Raw genomic sequence first — 19,336 nt, 5'->3', positions numbered from 1 at the left:
CTATCTATCTATCTATCTATCTATCTATCAATATATATTTTTAATGTCCAGTAGCACCTTAGAGACCAACTAAGTTTGTTCTGGGTATAAGCTTTCGTGTGCATGAACACTTCTTCAGGTACCATCCATGCACACAAAAACTTATACCCAGAACAAACTTAGTCTCTAAGATGCTACTAGAGAATATACATCTCGACTGTGTCAGACCAACATGGCTACCTACCTGAATCCTAACCTGATCTAATATCCCTAAATTTAAATAAATTTATTTCCTTCGTAATTTAAATCATGATTGCTATTGCCTTGATGTAAACGAATGCAGTGTGGCAGCTGCAACTTTCCAAGAACATTCATCTTGAGAAAACTAAATGGAACATTAACCTAACATTCTGAATAGTATGTGAGCTTTCCCAAAAAAATTATTTATGTTGAACACTGCCCTCCCGCTTTAATGTGTATTAGGAAAACAAGCAACAGACTATGCATTTCACTGCACATACTACCTATACTCAAGCAGCAGCAGTCCAATTTAATGTGTGCCTAGAGGAGAAATGAACGTTTCTGGCAATGCATGTTATATGCCAGTGACAGAATAGGAAATAAGAACAAGAGAATAGTATTTGGGGCTCATGTGGAGAAAGAACCTGTGGCCCTCCAGATGTTGCTGGACTGCAATTCCCATTGCCCCTGGCAACAGACCATACTGAATGAATCTGATGGAACTGAGGTCCAATAACACTAGAAAATCCACCAAGTCCCCTCCCATCGCTTATTTTCTTAACTTTAGGAGGCCCACACAGTAAGTGTGCAATGTACTTCTGGGCTGTTCAAATGGCAATAATTTGGGGGTCTAGAGCACTATATCAGCATTTCTGCTTCCAGGATTCCAGATATTGGGGAGTGCAGGGGGGAATAGTAGGGGGGGGGACACAAGAAAGAATAAATATTTTTATTTCTCACTGCTCTCTTGATGGTCATCACAGCTAACAGAGACTAGTGTGAGCACCACAAAATGAATAATGGGATATTGCAGAGTTAACAGTACTATCTTACCCAGAGACCCTTATACACTGCTTTTGTGTGCTAAAAGTTCAAACGGGATGCATAACAAACTTGTCTCTGGACACACTCTCTGATAAGTAACCACAAACAAGCTCAACCAACAGCTGCCCAGAAAAAGGCAAAAATATACTATTGTAAGTAGAAATTAGATATAGTCAACCAACTATCAATTTTGAAAAAAACAAAGTGACAAAAAAATTCACAGGTATACTAGAATATAGGATCCCTTATGCAAAACACTCTTAATTGACTAAATGATAACACCAATGCTTTTTTATTTAAATGAAAAGGTGTGGCTTAAATATCCTAGACTCTACCACTTAACACAGCTCTGCTAAATGCCAGCCACTAAATGATATCCAACATTAAACATACTGAAGAGCAGACCCAGTAAAATCAATGGATTTAAAAATTTCAATGGATTGGACCCCCCAGTATGACTAATATTAGTTATCACCCATTGACTGCAATTATTTTAAATTTGTGTACAAGTAACATTGGATATAACCCACTGTTTATAGTTATTTAAAATTTTATCGGTTATAGTTTTAATGTTACGGAAATCCTTTATTTGGTTAGAGAATAAAAATTAGCTGAATCCCTACCAAAGTAAATTAAACACATCTTTTCTATTGGATGTGCTGTTACAAACAAACGTTGCCCAAACTAACAGGTATACAGCAGCTGCCCCTTTTCACCCTAAGCTGCAGGCCACCTTAAGTACACAGAGTTCATTTAACAAAGATACATGGTAGCTGTGTTCATATTCCTTTAAAATTTATCAGAAAACAGCCCCTCTTTGGGGTTATTTTGGCCTCAGTTTGCCCCACACAAGATTTTAAACAGAAGCCTTACTAAATAAAACAACACCATTCCTCAGAGAACTGAGCTCCTGGAAAATTTAAAAAAGACCACAATAGCTATGAGGTTACCTCATCACTGCAACAAACTAGTGGATCAATGACACCAAGATTCTCCTAAAATATTTTATCAGAAAGAGAGTCAATTATCAGAGGTGCAGAAACCTTTTCACAAACATGCACCTATAGTTAAAACCATGCACAAACAGAACACAGCAGCTGTGGAGGAATTTTAGTCAGAGCTTCCATATTAAATGATAGTTCTTGGTAACTACTGCAGGAGAAGTGGGTGGCCTAATACGAATTACCCTGAGGGGGTGCTCTACTGACTGTTAGCCACACTACTATATTTCTTCAACTACTTGGGAAATTACAACAATTAACATTCATTAGTGCATCAAAACTTCAGTTTGCTGACTGCTACTGCAGACAACAAGCAGACCAGGCTACTGCGCGAGGCTCCCTGCGTGCAAACTGGAACTTTCCTGTAGGCAATGACAGAAAGGAGCAGAAAAGTACAGCTCAGAACTCCCTTTTTGGTGGCAACCCCTGGATCACTTTCTAATTATTATCACCATACTGGTATCCAGACATTAAGCACCGTGGGATTTTCGGCAAGAACAGAACAAATGTTCTCAAATAGGACAAATAAGTCCACATTTGCTTTGTGCACTACATGGGACTGAAGCTTATCAAATGCAGAAGCAAAGACACTTTTCCAGCCCAATAGAAGAAGCCATAGGGAAAATACAGCTACAACCATCACCACCACCCTTCTTAATCTCCATATATCACGTATGAATGCAGAAAGTTTCCAGTCAGAATTTAAACACACACACACGAATATGCACAGAAGTTTAAGGAAGAAGCAGAAGAAAAGCGTGATTCCCTCCAAAAGTTTAAAACGAGTGCTAATTGATATGGAAATGGACGTGATTGTCTGAACGCTCCGAGTAGTCAAGGGAACAAATGTTCACTGTAGCTAAAGTCTGGGTAAACCCCCAGACAGACAAACTCTTCTCAGAAGTCTGTTTTGCCAAGTGTTAAGTTTCACAAGTCAAGCAAGTCTTTCTCTCTCTCCCTCCCTCCCTCCGTTTCTCCCCCATACCCTCCCCTTTACAACTTTAAAATAAAAGGAAAGAAGATCTGCTCCCCCCCAACCCCCACTCCCAACGCTGATGCCAAAAGTTTGATTCTGCCTGTGATCGACACCCGACACCAGCTCCTCCAAACTCCAGGGAAATCACTGCGTCTGAGGGCCGCAAAGCGCTGGGAACGGGGAGGGGGGAGACTTTTGTCTCGCTCTCGAGGCACAAGGTTGAGCTCGAAAGCCCAGCAGCACGCAAAAGGCGACGGGAATCCTTTCCTGGCCAGCAGGAAAAAGGAAGGCTCACCCCCCCCCCCCACACACACACCAGAAAAAAACCCTACATTTATTTTTTGGTGCTGGGGGATGAGGAGGTCATTCTTAAATGAGAACTTGTTGGGGGGGGGAGCCACAACGAAGCAGCTTTCCGTCCTTTTTCTTGCCCGATCTGGTACGGGTCGCCCTCGCACACACCCCGCTGCGCCTCTTGCGGACACTGGCCCCAAGGTCCTCACGGCCCCGAGCCTCCTCGATCCCCCCCCCACCTCGTTTTTTCCGCCCTCCGCGCCTGGGCTGCTGCTTTTCCTCCCTGCCGCCGCCTCCGTCCCATGCCAGCCTCCTCCATTCCCACCAAGTCCCACTTCTCGAGTTGCGCGGAGAAGTTTCCGTCTGCACAACAAAAGGCTTCCCCGCTCTCCCCGAGCCCGGGAAAGGCAGCTTGCCGCCTGCCGGAGCTCCCGCCCCGCCCCGAAACTTACCCCCGACGGCGCCCAAGCTGCCCCGAAGCACCACGGCGGCCAGCAGGGACAGGAGCAGCAGCCGCGGCGGCGGCGCTGCCGCCTCCATGTTGTGCCGCAGCAGCTGCTGCCCGCCGAGTGGCTCAGGCGGGCTCCATGCTCCGAGTGCGCCGCGCTCGGCAGACGGGGAGGGAGGCGCTCTCCGGATTCCCCACCTCCTCCTCCGCCGCCGCCTCCTCATCGAGGCGCTGCTGCCGCTCTGGGAAGGAGAGGGGGCTGAGGGGGCTGGGAGCCTCCCGCTTCCCTCCAGCCCCAGGACGAGCCGAGCGGAAGCCAAGGGACCGCCCCGCCCCTTTCCCCGGCGTGGGACAACCGCGCGCCGCCGCTCCTCTCGCCTGTTGCTGGCTCGCCTGCTCGGCGAAGGAGCGCCGGGTGGCCGGCTCGCCCTTCGCCAGGTCTTACTCCTAGGCGAGCAAGAAGTCACCACCCACCGGGCGGAGGGCGGGAAGAGGACCCGCAAACGGCAAGCCGGGTTTAGGGTGCGACCTTGAGCCGTCCAGGTAGTAAGTAGCCTGTCCCCGGGGGGCTTCCTCGGACGTAAACGTTCCCCACCCAGTTCCCAAGTAAGTGCAGCTCAGTCTCATGGGATGGCAGCCCCAAGGGCGACCCACACTCTCCATGGGGTCTAGCAGGGGGGCAACTTAAATAAAGTATTTGAGGGGGGGCAGAAAAGCCCTGCCCTGCATAATCGATCACATGGTGGGGCACACCCACACTATTTGAATGGCAATGCCTATCAACTGGGCAGGGGACTCAGCCCCCTCAAATAATTGGCGGAGGGCAAAGGGACCTCGGCTCCCAGGAGTTGGCCACTATGGGTCCTAGGCAGGAGCCCCAAACCCAGGGGCGGCATTGCAGTTCATGAAAGCTGCTCAAATTGTTCAAGGAGCTGCTAGGGTTGCTCTCTTTTCGGGTGGGCGGAGGCTTGTGCCTTGGAAATCAGCTTGACAGGCACGTTCAGCAAGTGAATCTTTCCCCCACCAGTGTATCTCACTTTGCTTCTGGAACGGCTGCACACCTTCCCTTCTAGGAAAAAGGTAGCTCCAAAGCTGGGATGGGGAACTGTGGCACTCCAGATGTCTTAGGATTCCAGCTCCCATCAGCCGCAGCCAGCATGTCAGGCCAGGGGTCAGCGATGCAGAGAGTTGCAGAACTACAACATCTGGAGGGTTACACAAGCTCCCTGTTCTTCTAAAGCGGGACATGCAATACTCACCAATAGAAATTCCTTGCATGTTAAGTGCCTGAAGATTAACCTTGCATGAGAAATAGCATGCTGCTGTAGGCCAGCGTGTTTATAGCATTAAGTCTACTACATGTGAGAACGCTACGTCTACTACAACGCTATGTTCACCACATCAAATAAACATTTTTATTATTTTTTTATAATAATATTTATTAAATTTTGTATAACCAATAAAAAACATACATAATAACATAATATTTTCCATTATCCACATTTCATTCTCAACTTTGGACTTCCTCACATCTCTTATTCCTGCTTTCTAAACATAAATTTTACCAGCAAATTATTAACTTGATTTAATTCATATAATATAATTTTCCAATATTTAATATCTCAAATTTTGGGGTTTAACATACACTTATTGAAGCTTAATCATAAAGTATTACTTATCCCAAATTTATCTTTTCATCTTCCAGTTGAATTTAAATTTATATTCTTTACAACTAGTTTGTTGAAGCCATGTTTTTGCTAATCTTACATCTTTCTTAACAATCATACAATTTACAATATTTTTGTAGATAGTCCTTGAATTTCTTCCAGTCTTCCTCCACCAGTTCTTCTCCCAGGTCTCGGATTCTGCCCGTCATCTCCACCAGTTCCATATAGTCTATCAGTTGCATCTGCCATTCTTCCAGTGTGGGTAATTCTTGAGTTTTCCAGCTTTTAGCGATGAGTATCCTTGCTGCTGTTGTAGCGTACATAAAAAAGGTTCGATCCTTCTTTTGCACACTCTGACCAACAATGCCCAAGAGAAAGGCCTCTGGTTTCTTAAAGAAGGTATACTTAAATACCTTTTTCAGTTCATTATAAATCATTTCCCAGAAAACCTTCACTCTAGGGCAAGTCCACCAGAGGTGAAAGAATGTTCCTTCAGCTTGTTTACACTTCCAACATTTATTATCAGACACATGGTATATCTTTGCAAGCTTGACTGGGGTCATGTACCACCTGTATATCATTTTCATAATATTTTCTTTCAAGGCATTACATGCCGTAAATCTCAAACCTGTGGTCCATAACTTTTCCCAGTCAGCAAACATGATGTTGTACCCTATGTCCTGTGCCCATTTTATCATGGCTGATTTGACCGTTTCATCCTGTGTATTCCATTTTAACAGCAAATTATACATTCTTGAAAGTATCTTAGAGCTGGGTTCTAACAGTTCAGTTTCTAACTTTGATTTTTCCACCTGGAATCCTACCTTTTTATCCAACTTAAAAACTTCTTTAATCTGAGCATAATGTAGCCAATCTCGCACTTTATCTTTTATTTTGTCCATACTCTGCAACCTCCAGTTATCTCCATCTTTTTCTATTATTTCCCAATATTTCGGCCATTTGGCCTCCATATTGAGTTTTTTCACGGCCTTAGCCTCCATTGGTGATAACCACCTTGGGGTCTTGACATTTTTAGTAGTCCACCAGTGAAATCTAGCAGTCCACTCTTTTCATTTGCCATGAAAGCAGAAACGCTTTGTCAGATGGCCTCTGTCAATTCACTCCTGTCAAAACCTGAAAGTAGTCTAGACACTAGGCCACACCATAGACTAGACAAATGGCCTGCAGCCAAACTAGCATTTGGTTAATCTATTTAAAACCAGGCACTTATTTCAGCCTCCTATCCTATTGAAAATTGTAACACTTGCCATGTTACAAATAATTTCAAGCAGGGGAAGAGGAAGCTTGAGCACCTCCATGTTTTACATCCCCCCTGAAATGTGTGGGCTTTGCACCTACCTAGAACTTGTGAGAAAAATGCACAAGTGACTCCATGTGTTCACATGTTACCCAGGAAGTTCAAGAAGAAACCTTTTCCCCATTCTTACTAGTAAGGCAGACAGCTTCACATGTCACGATGTGCAAGTGTTCCCAATTTAAAACATTAAGTAGAACCAGTGGGGAGACCTCTCATGTCCCCTTGCAGAAATCTCTTTTGCAGACCACTGCTTTTGGTCTTGGGTTAATGTTTCTTCCCCAGCATATTAGTTTAGGGAGCAGCAATGCCTTGACAACACAGGGTGCATGTGGTACTGTTTCTTACCTGAGGCACCTGTCAAACAAGTGGTGCCTCATGCTTCCAGTCTGACACAGGAAAGGGTGAGGAGGCCAGATAAAATCAGAACAGGGAGTTGATGTGGTCCGCAGGCCTTCAGATAACTAATCCTTCCCTAGACTGAATTCAATGTTTTTCTAGTAGTATTGGCCTCATTCATTCCTATATTAAATATCTGATACACCAATTAAAGTATCATAGACATTGCTGTTTCCTTCAGACACAGCATTACTTTTAATAACCAGAACTAACCCATGACCAGAGCAATGAGTAACACAAATTATATACCATGTGCTCAGCCTTCTACAAACAGACATAGATTATGGGAGACACTTGTTTTACAGAATGTGTGCTTAACTTTATTAATTTGGGCTCTTTAGCCAGGACTAAAGTAAGGACAGACATCATTAGCATTTTAACAAACCTAGTATATTCTTACAGAGGGGTGAGATAGGGATTATTGCTAGCTTCCTTGCTATTCAATATGGGTGGATGTGAATGAAATAACAAAAGCATTGTTATCTGGCAGTTTTTGTCCGCCAAAAATTGAGGATACAAAAATCCCCGCTCCCATGTATTCTGACATGATCAACACAAATAGTACTGTGATGTCTGTTTAATAAATGCTATTCTTTGTTCTCAAGATTAGCATAAAAGCAACTTATGATAGTAACAGAATTTGCTCCCAAAACAAAATATTTTTTTTTTCCTTCCAGTAGCACCTTAAAGACCAACTAAGTTAGTTCTTGGTATGAGCTTTCGTGTGCATGCACACTTCTTCAGATACACTGAAACAGAAGTCACCAGACCCTTCTATATAGTGAGAAGATGGGGAGGGGTATTACTCAGAAGGATGGTGGGATTGGGTGATTGGCAGATAGCTGTGATGAGCCTGTTGACGACTCTTAACAACTGCAATAGGTCTTACAGGAAAAAGCAAGGGGTGAGAAGGTGAAAAATGGCTTTGTCATGTATAATGAGATAAGAATCCAATGTCTTTGTTCAGACCAGGTCTCTCCATGGTTTTAAGTTTGGTAATAAGTTGCAATTCAGCAGCTTCTCTTTCCAGTCTATTTCTGAAATTTCTTTGTAATAGAACAGCTACTTTGAGATCTTGTATAGAATGTCCTGGGAGATTGAAGTGTTCTCCTACTGGTTTCTCTGTCTTGTGGTTCCTGATGTCAGATAGCATTCTCACTATATAGAAGCCTTCTCACTATATAGAAGGGTCTGGTGACTTCTGTTTCAGTGTATCTGAAGAAGTGTGCATGCACACGAAAGCTCATACCAAGAACTAACTTAGTTGGTCTTTAAGGTGCTACTGGAAGGAAAAAAAAATTATTTTGTTTTGACTATGGCAGACCAACACAGCTACCTATCTGTAACTAGAATTTGCTCCCGTTTGGAGTGTTGTACTACGACCTGGTCTCAAGAGCAGGGTTCAAATCCTCACTGAAGCTCACTGGGTGACCTTGGGCCAGTCACCATCTCTTAGCCTAACCTACCTCACAGGGTTGTAAGCATGAAATGGAGAAGAGAAGAATCATGTACACTACCCTGGAAGATAAAGGTGGTATATAAATGTAAGAAATAAATAATATACTGTAATAAATATTCTGCACATGAACAGCTGTCAGACTGTATCTCATTCAAACAAAATAGATCCTTTAAAAATATATGGAAATCTTTATTTTTTCAAATCATGTTGGAAATTTATTACATCTAACACTGTATTATTAAGATATAATTGGCTATCATGAGACTCCACCAGAACGGTGAGGCCAACATGTTCCTGCCTACTTAGGGTTTCTTAATTAAAATAAACTCACAACTCCATTATGGTACAGTAGGGTTTTTCGTTCTGCATTAAAGGGAATACAGAAGCAAAAATTAAGGTGGATTCTTTGTAGTTGTTCTGCCTTTCCTTCCTGCCTAAATTTTGGAACAAATTTAAATTCTTTGGATTGTAAAATCCAGGCTTTTCTTACTAATGTATGAGTTAGGCTTACCAGAATGGAGGATTCTTAGAAGGTTTATGTTTTAAAGGAAGATCCAATCTGAAATATATATATACTTAAGATGGATATATGTATCCCTGTTGAAGTGACTCCTAATGTGATGTACTGGTTAGAGTAATAATAATAATAATAATAATAATAATAAATTTTATTTATATCCCGCCCTCCCCAGCCGAAGCCGGGCTCAGGGCGGCTAACAACATTAAAACAGTGTGACATTATAAAACATTATAAAGATGAATTAAAATCAAAATTGATGGCAACCATAAACTAAAGCTTTGTAAAGATTGCCAGAGGAGGGGGTCAGGCTGCGCCCTGACCAAATGCCAGGTGGAACAGCTCTGTCTTGCAGGCCCTGCGGAAAGATGTCAAGTCCTGCAGGGCCCTTGTCTCTTGTGACAGAGCGTTCCACCAGGTTGGAGCCGCAGCCGAAAAAGCCCTGGCTCTAGTTGAGGCCAGCCTAACCTCTCTGAGGCCTGGGACCCTCAAGGTGTTTTTATTTGAAGATCGTAAGTTCCTCTGTGGGGCATACTAGGAGAGGCGGTCCCGTAGTATTGCACTACAATGGGAAAAACCAGGTTCAAATCCCCATTCAACCAGGAAGCTCACTGGGTGACTTTGGGTCATTCGCTTGATACCTTGCAAGGTTGTTGTGAGTGTAAAAAGCAGAGGGAATCATGTATGCCACCTTCAGCTCCTTGGAGGAAAATCAGGCTATAAATGCAACAAACACAGCTGGGTATGTCATCAGATAGAGTTCAGGGTTTCTTCCACACTAGCTGTTTTATCTGGAATGACATCACTAATTCACCCAGTTATTAAATAGAATGCAGATGATGTTGCATTCCAGAGCTTTTCCTGTTGTCCTCCCACCTTTTTAAAACCACTTCGTGGAGGCTGCCAATCCACAAAGTTAGAACAAAGCACTATTGAAGCATCTGGCAGGAGGAGTGGCCCTTATATTGATGCTGTCCTGCCATTTTTCCTTGTTTGCCCACATTTTAAACCTGGCTCTACTTCTACCTGCTATCAACCCTTAAATTTGTGGCTTCCTGTTCACTCCCAGCCATGACTCAGCTGAACTGGCTATTTAAATAGTATTTTTTCCTGACAGTTGGCCCTTTTCATGTTGTGATCCGCCCTGAGATCTATGGATGAAGAGTGGTGTGCAAGGGGACTCCCGGTGAGGCAAGATGGCGAGCGCCCTATGAGCATAGGGACCACCAACACCAACAGGGTTCTCTGGCTGGTCCTGCGCTGATAATGCCACCACTGTCGCAAACAAGGGGGAGCCAGGGACACCCAATGCAAAAATTGAGAGGGCTGAACAGAGTCCCCAACCTCTTCCCCTAACAACTTCAGCTCCACCGGGACTGGGATCGCCCTCGGAGGTCCAGAGGCCTCTGGAACTGAACAGAAAACAGCGGAGCCCCCCACCCAGCTGAACACTCACCAGCCTCCACTAAAACCGCCCTGCAGCCATCAAGAGAGAGAAGTAGGAGGGGACCGGGAGTGCCAGGGAGGCCACATAGAAGCACATGGCCCAGTACAAACTCGGCCGTGACCCCACCTCTCTGGTGACTGGTGTGAGGGAAGCGGACAGAGGCCAGTCAGGGAGCCGCACAAAAGCCTTTAATTTTTAACTACAAAATCCTAACCCTATTTCCCACCCTTAACTGGACCCCGCTCCCTCACTGTGTGTACAGGTGTGTAGGTGTGCGTGCACATGTGCATCCACAAACAACCACCCCCCTCTGGCCCCACCCCATCTGTCTCTTGCATGTCTGCCTGTTCACCCCTCTGTGTCAGCTGTTTGTCTTTCGGTCTGCTTGTCTGCCTCCCACTTCGTCAACACTGCTGAGGCGACCACGGTGACCCTAGAGAAGTCGTTAAAACACAGCCCAGGCATGACAAAAATGGCCGCCTAATCTAGATGCTCTAAAAGCCTCCAGTCAACAATGCCTGTTCAACTCAACAGCACCCAGGAACTACCACCACTAAAACTCCTAACCACAACACCCCCCACTCCAAAGAACACTGCGAACATCTCAAACCAAGGCCACCAGGGAGGTGAACAGCACTGACACCACAACATCCCCCCAGGATGACAACAGCCCAACAACAAAACGGGACCTGAGGGAAATGGAACTGAGACTTGCAGAACTATTGAAGAACACAGTGACTCCCCTGAAGACAATAGTAAGTGACCTGACCTCCAGAGTGGAAACCCTCACTAACAACCATCTCCACTCTAGAAAATAAGAACCAAATGCAAGAAAGACTAATAGAGCGGCTCCAAGAAGAAAACACACATGTGAAAAATCAATTAGCTGAACTGGTAAGCCACCAAGAAACAGAAAGCACAGAAATGAGAATTAAACAAGCGGACCTCAAAAATTGCAGTAGGTGGTGCAACATCCACTTCTGCAACTTCCCTGAAAAGGTGGTGCAAATTGCATGGGTCCTTGTCTCCTGATTATTGCTCCATTAGATTCTCTAACTGAGGATCTCAGCACTCCTTTGTATAACTATGGGCACGATCCATCTCAAAATGCATATCTTTCCTCCTCTCCAATGAGAATGTTCAGATTGCAATCATCTATGCAATCTTCTACTTTTGCAGGACTAAGCTCTGTTGAACATAATGGTAGTTACTTCCAACTATACAAATGAATGAACCACACACCTGTTCCATTGAAATAAGTGAAACTTACAGCTCAGTCTTGCACGTGTCTATTCAAAAGCAAGCCCCAATCAGGATTGCAGCCTTAAATATATTTATGGTTGGATTTGTCCTTAGGGCATTTTCATGTCACACTAAAAAGTGTTTTGAGCTTCTTTTGTGCTATTTGCATGCATGTTGCTGTTGTAGGGCTAGGAAACAACAGAAATTAAAAGTCCAGCCATTTACATTAGCATTTACACATAGCTAAACATGCTTTCTGGGACGCAGGTGGCGCTGTGGGTTAAAGCCTCAGCGCCTAGGGCTTGCCGATCGAAAGGTCGGCAGTTCGAATCCCTGCGGCGGGGTGCGCTCCCGCTGCTCGGTCCCAGCGCCTGCCAACCTAGCAGTTCGAAAGCACCTCCGGGTGCAAGTAGATAAATAGGGACCGCTTACTGGCGGGAAGGTAAACGGCGTTTCCGTGTGCGGCTCTGGCTCGCCAGAGCAGCGATGTCACGCTGGCCACGTGACCCGGAAGTGTCTCCGGACAGCGCTGGCCCCTGGCCTCTTAAGTGAGATGGGCGCACAACCCCAGAGTCTGTCAAGACTGGCCCGTATGGGCAGGGGTACCTTTACCTTTACCTTTTTAAACATGCTTTCTGAATTGTTTGGGAAATGTTCTTGGGTTTCCTGAAGAAAACATGACGGCTAAACTAGTTTCAAACTAGATTAACTTCCCAATCCTTTATTAAGAGAGATGCCTCCAGTACATAAGGCTAGATATCCTGAGGCCTCAGTATGAAGAATCTGCTCCAAAACATCATTCCTGCTGATCCTTGAGCAAACAATCTTCCAGCTCCATCTTGTTTGATATAAAACACTGCTGTAGCTTGTTCTGTTTATTTATGCAAAGATAAAGACAAGCTAAATAGTATTCAAGGGCACCGATATTGATCAGATGTTGAGAGTAGTGGCAAAATAACATAGGACTAGTAACGCTATCTGCAATGTTAGCTCTGGAAGGGCAGCAGTACAGTCTTAAATAATATTATGTGGGCAGGGTATGGCTTATGGGAGACCCGCATAATTTGTTAAAGTAACCCCCCAACTATGAACTGTGATTGATAGAACCCCTGTTTTGGCAGTCCCAATCAGGCAGCAAAAACAAGTTTGACTGAAAGACAGGTGGAATGTGTTTGATTGAGTGGGTCCCAAGTGTACAGGCTGGAAATTATTCTAAAAAAATGCTTTAAGCCATGACTAGTTGCATTTGAGGCCAATGTTTTCCTCCTCCTTCTTGTGTAGCTGCGACTGTCATAGTGCTTTAGTGTAAATAGAAGTGCATTAATTGGGTTGCTCAGCATGAAAAATCAAAGTAAATCTTGCTAGACTGTGACAAATAGCAGGTCTCCAGGCACAGGCCAATTTGCCTGTTAAAATTCCCTGACGGAAGCTAATATGAAACAATTATTTTAAAATAAATGTAACGGTTTAATATCAGTTTTGTTCCTGAGCAGAGACTCTCAAATTTTGTTAATCAGTGGGGTGCTGGTTCTGTGCAAAAGGCATTCTTGATCCCCACCCCACCCCATCCCAGTGATTGCAGCATCATAGGATGAACCCACAGAAAAGGGTCTCCCATAGCACTATGGTAAAATCTAAATGGAACCAAAATGAGACAATCACCAGAAAGCCAATAACAAACATAGCCTAAGGTGCTGTTTATTATAAGAAAATTGAAGGGTGATATTCATACATCACTCCCTTAAAATGGGAACATGAAGTGCATCCTAGAAAGTTATGCTGCTCGCATACTAGGCTTTGCTAAATCCATCAATGAAACCTCACATTTACTAATTTCAGAAATTATGAGGAGAACCTGGCACCCAGAATTTTCAGGGAATCCTTGCCCCCTGCGAACCCATAGCACTAATTTGGAACAAATTGTCAAGTCTATTCTCCACATAAGCTTTGTGCAAGCAAATAAAGATGGACACTGAATAAACCAGTTGTATGGAGGAGCCATACATCTCGCTTGACATTATTTAGAGGTGTATCTATATGATATTTTGCTTATTATTCTGCATTACATGTATACAAGATGAAGGCTGGTTCATCTTGGCCTGGCCTGTCCAACAACAACAACAACAACAACAACAACAACAACAAAAAGCTCAACTTTGGCTCTCCAAAAAAAGTTCAACAACTCTGGCCAATTCAATTGGTAGATCACTGCCAGTTTTTTTTATCGTGGGAGTAGATCGCAGTCTCTTGGTAGTTGGACACGCCTGATCTAGGCTAGTGGGACCATGGGCATAGCCAGGATTTTTGTTGGCGAGGGGGAACAAGACTTTTGTTGGGGGGGCAGATCCAATGTGATTTGTCAGTTAAGTATTTCTATTGTTTTACTTGATGGGGGCAGCTGCCCCCTTGCCCCCCCCCCGCCTGTGGCTACACCCATGAATGGGACACTGTTCCCGCAACCTCAGTCGTCCCTCAGTCAGGGCCCTTAAATGCCTGTCTGCCTTCCTTTCTGACATTTCCAGTTGGCTTCCTGCTTCTCATTAGTCTCATTGTTTCTCTTGATGAACTCCAAAGAGAGAATGTATGGTAGTTGGCTGTGCCTGTCATTGACTTTGGTTCTACCTATTGACAGTCTGCCTGCCTTCCCCCTCACCAGTTCCAATGGGCACCAGCCACCACTGGGTGATGCACAGTGCCTAAAAACAGGCATATGCACAAAGACCTTCCTCAAAGAGTTTGCATGCCAAGCAAACTCAAGAACAAAACACATTGAACAACAGTTCAAGTACAGAAAAGAGCCAAAACGCTGGCACCAAATAACACTGAGTTAAGGGTGCTCAAAGCATTTCAATATGTGGAAATATCAGTGTGTTGAAAGACCTATAGTTCCTGAAGTCAGCTGTTTTCCAGAAGCAATAAGTGGGTGTCTGACAAGTGGTTCTGTGAGATGGAAATATTATATGAAAATCAGTTGCCAGAATGAAGTACAGAGCGTGAGGACGCGACATATTTCACTGTTATGTGGGGACAATTTGAATGGTGGGACTTTCAGGGTGATGTGATTCTGGATGCACTTGAGGGATATCTGTTTCAACAGTGCAGAAGGCATTGCTACGAGTATAGCACTTGAGCAGAGGAATTTGTTTTCATATTTTTTCAATAGGGCTTATTTGTTTTATTGATTTTTGCCCTTCCCTGTAGCATAAGGCTTTGCTTACTTTTCTGAGTGATCCTCTGGTGCAATTCCCTTTGATCATTTCTACAGCTGGTGCATAGCACACCAGGGTTACTGTGGGTCAATTTCTGGAGAAATCTACTGTAGAGATAGCAGATTGCACTAATGAATTTGCCAAAAACTATATATATTTGGTAAGGATTTCAACTGTAGCTGTGGGGGGGGGGGTCTAGGATGAAAACCATCATGCCCGTGTGGATGGGGAAGTGATAGCAAAACTAAAAGCATAAATTTGTTTGCAATCACACAATATGTTAGCAGCAAAACTGTTCTAACATAACGTAAAAGAGCAGCCCTGCTGTATCAGACAAAAGGCCCATTTATATACCCACTGTGGCCAACCAGATGCCTATGGGAAGCTCGCAAACAGCAACTCTTCCCACTTGTGATGGTATATTGAGGCACACTGCCATTGACAGTGGAAATAGAAAATAGTAAATATTGGTTGGTGGCTAGTGATAGCTTTATCCTCTATGTCATCCGTTACATCTCTTTTTACTTTCAGGCAATTGTTCTTACTCACTATTTCTCAAAATAAAGAAGGTCTCTCTAGGGGACACTAGATGAAGGGCACAAGCAATTTAGAGTATCTTAAGGCATTTAAAAGGGACACGGGTGGCGCTGTGGGTTAAACCACAGAGCCTAGGTCTTGCCGATCAGAAGGTCAGCGGTTCGAATCCCTGCGACGGGGTGAGCTCCCGTTGCTCGGTCCCTGCTCCTGCCAACCTAGCCGTTCGAAAGCACGTCAAAGTGCAAGTAGATAAATAGGTACCGCTCCGGCGGGAAGGTAAGCGGCGTTTCCGTATGCTGCTCTGGTTCGCCAGAAGCGGCTTAGTCATGCTGGCCACATGACCTGGAAGCTGTACACCGGCTCCCTCGGCCAATAAAGCGAGATGAGCGCCGCAACCCCAGAGTCGGTCACGACTGGACCTAATGGTCAGGGGCCCCTTTACCTTTACCCTTTAAGGCATTTAAATGGGAAAATCCCACGTTTCCACAAAATGCAAGTAATAGCACCCCTGAGGTTTGCTGAAAAAAATGAGCCAGGTTGCAAGTTTCTGAATGTTGTTTCTGCAGGCTACAGAATGGAATAAAGGACGCACTGGTACTCAGGCCCAATGAGCTCTCCACCAAAGAGGGGAGCAGGATTCTCTGGTTGCCTCTTGGTCGAATGAAAGCTCCATACCCCTTAGACTATAGCATAGCCACAACATGCCAATCTAAAATATTTTGCTGAGTGGTGGAGGGCGCCAAATGGCACCCTCCTCCACATTAGAGCCAACACTTAATAAAGACTTCCCACTCCATTCAGAGACAAATCCCAGCCACCCAGCCAGCTCAGAAGGAGAGGCAAACCTCATGGAAGAGCCATCCATCAGATTCCCTATAAGAACCATCTGTCCTTGGCTGCTCAGTGGCAGCACTGCAGGTTTAAGGTAACTCCTCACTTAATAGTGGGGCCTGGTCTGGTAGGGCAAATGGGACACGACCCTATCAACTTGAGTCTGCATTCCTACCCACCTTCTTACAACCAGTCCGGAAGATTCCTCCTCCTTAGTCTCAAAGCGTCCCACGTGTAGAAATCAGCAGGGAGAAAAATAGAATGAGTTGACTCTGTCATTGGCTCTGACTTCACCTACTGTTTGTTTGCCTCCTTGCCTTTGCCCCACAAGGCTCAATGGGTACCAGCCGCCATTGTCATTTAAGCTGTGTCCATGTGGCAGCACTAATTTGCAAACAGGTTGTTCATATCCTTTTTTGTGTGTGTTTGCAATTGGCACAGGAAGGTCCACACACTCCGTTTTTTTTCAGTCGTCATATTTATTGGTGCTCCAGTGAGAAGAACTTGACAGAATTTTTTTTTGGGGGGGTGTTTGTCCACTCTCTCGGTCATTCTCTCCCCACCCCACCCCAATCTTGCTTACAGAATTAAACTGCAGGTTGCTTGTTGTAATAACCAGATGGTTTCGCACAATTCTGGTTTATAAGAATTGCAGGCATTCTGTGAGAATAAAAAACTGGGGGTGCTCAGTGTGGATGCCAAACTTTCTGTAAATTAAGACAAATCCTCTCTCCCAATTTTCTCCTTCAAATTCAGTTTGAAACATCCAGGGATCTGGTCTGATGCCAAGAGCAGAGAGGGGAATCAAATCAGTTGGGAGCCACTTATTTTGCTGTTTTTTCAAGCCTCTCCAGGGGTTCCTTGCAGTGTCAGAGGTTTGAAAAAACAGCAGGAGGCAGCAAGAGGGCTGTTGTGCTCTGTTGACTATAAGTCTGTGCTTAAAGAAGTTTGTGCAGGGCGGGGGAGAGATGGGAGGAGTTAGATGAAATAGGAAGACAGAATATGTTGAGAATGCGGCTGGATGTTATGAATAACGATCGCCTTAAGAATCAGTTGAATTTAGTATGGCTAAAAGGGTGTATATAAAAGGGACTTCCTGATGCAAGGAAACATTTCTGACATCCTGCTTCCATCTTTCCCCTCCAAGCTCCATGCACGAGGGCTCCCTCTTGTTGCCCAAGACTTGGAGAAGTTTGCAAGGAAAAAGAGGCTTAGGTCTGACTAATTTCTCTTCCCCATCTCACCCAAGATTCCTGGGTGATTTATGCTGAAGCTGAATGTCAGTTGGAGAAGGCTGGGAAAGAGGAATCACCTTAATTTATAGGAAGATTTCCACACATACAAACACTGCGACTCATGCACTGAGAATGAAGCAGCCTGAAATATTTATTTTCATTGTCCACACACCCCAGTTTTTGAGTGGAACAAAGGAAATGGTATATAGATAGATGAAGCTAAAGATTAATTAAACAAAAACTTAATTTAATGATCTTTGATCTAAACTTATGTACATTTGAATCTCTTGGCAGCTCCAACATCATTGCTAAATTCTATGTTGTTTATAATAATATAATTTATGCTTTTATACAAAACAGTCTGATGTTTAGAGCAGGGCTACCACCTAGTTGGAGAAATATTATGGTGAACTCCTGTAGCATTCAGAAGCGAGTACGGTATTTTAGTCAATATGGGGCATACCCCTAGGTAAGTGTGTATGGGATTGTACTGCTAGTTAACTAACCAAATAATCAATTAAATCTGCATACATTTTCAAATGACAAACTACTGCTTTATAGAAAAAACTATAGTTTCTAGTTTTTAGATGGTGCATGTATGTGTCATAGTTAACACTCATGTAGGCAAAGGATTCCTTTCTTCCCCTCTACAGTGGTATCTCGGGTTAAGTACTCAATTCGTTCCGGAGGTCCTTTCCTAACCTGAAACTGTTCTTAACCTGAAGCACCACTTTAGCTAATGGGGCCTCCAGCTGCTGCCACGCTGCCAGAGCACGATTTCTGTTCTCATCCTGAAGCAAAGTTCTTAACCTGAAGCATTATTTCTGGGTTAGCGGAGTCTGTAACCTGAAGCGTATGTAAGCTGAGGTACCACTGTAAGATGGTGCCTTCCATTTGAAAGCTCTGTGTTAAAAATAATTTTATTTCACCCCAAAAAAAGTCTTGCCTAATTAATTTGTGTTATTTTAATTTATCAAAATGGCTTGTATTGATTAAAATAACAAATCAATAATTTAAAGGCTACAGTCCTAGTATTAAATAACTTTCCTCACCATGTTTAATGTGTAGTCCAACTGTAGTAGAATATTCCCCTGTAGATGGCAGCATTGTTTAGTGTCCTTACCATTGCTTAGTTAAGGAAGTAAATGAAGAACTAGGATAATTATTAACCATATTTGCCAGTGCTTTCAAGATAGGCTGTTACTTGACACACAAAGGCGTCGTTCCAGACGCCTTTGCAGCTTTGTTATATATACTGCCAACTTTGGACAACGGAGCCCAATTTGATTTCAAATACAGCTTGGGACAGTTCTTAAAAATGTTTAAAAGTGAAATCTCTTATAGGGTACACTCTAGCCCTTGGACATGAATGAAATAGCCCTTTGGGCTTTGGCCTCATTTGTACATCACAGTAAGTGAGAGTATGATTTACCATGTATGAACCCAGAAGGAGTTCATATCCACTTTGCACCTCCTTGGTCTTTGTAGCTCCGTCTGGTATGGCAAGGAAGCCAAGGTTTGGCTTTGCATATGACCTGAACCTGGGATAACCACAGAGGATCATTGTTAAGGAGGAAAGACCTTAACCACGACCCTAGGTTCAGGTGACACACTGAGCGAACTTTGGAAATAAACTAGTATTTGACTTTTAGAAGACATCTGAAGGTAGCCCTGTTTAGGAAAGTTTTTAACGTTTGATACTTTATCATGTTTTT

At 43.9% G+C, this 19,336-nt stretch overlaps 1 protein-coding gene and 1 long non-coding RNA gene across 2 annotated transcripts in view; one reads left to right on the top strand and one right to left on the bottom strand.

Annotated features, from left to right (window-relative positions):
• Window positions 1-4,025, bottom strand: part of LRP5 (LDL receptor related protein 5) — a 121,088-nt gene extending 117,063 nt beyond the window's left edge. Inside the window, exon 1 of the mRNA XM_079990671.1 lies at window positions 3,768-4,025. Within this exon, the coding sequence (XP_079846797.1) occupies window positions 3,768-3,987 (220 nt within the window). The 5' untranslated portion in view covers window positions 3,988-4,025. The remainder of the gene's footprint in view (window positions 1-3,767) is intronic.
• A 34-nt stretch (window positions 4,026-4,059) lies between these two features.
• Window positions 4,060-19,336, top strand: part of LOC307224235 — a 44,508-nt gene continuing 29,231 nt past the window's right edge. Inside the window, exon 1 of the long non-coding RNA XR_013842457.1 lies at window positions 4,060-4,369. This is a non-coding gene — a long non-coding RNA (uncharacterized lncRNA). The remainder of the gene's footprint in view (window positions 4,370-19,336) is intronic.

This window comes from Podarcis cretensis, assembly GCF_951804945.1.
Source record: "Podarcis cretensis genome assembly, chromosome: 1".
Classification (NCBI taxonomy): Eukaryota; Metazoa; Chordata; class Lepidosauria; order Squamata; family Lacertidae; genus Podarcis; species Podarcis cretensis.
Note: the sequence above shows the minus strand (reverse complement) of the source record. Positions and strands in the feature narration are given on the sequence as shown.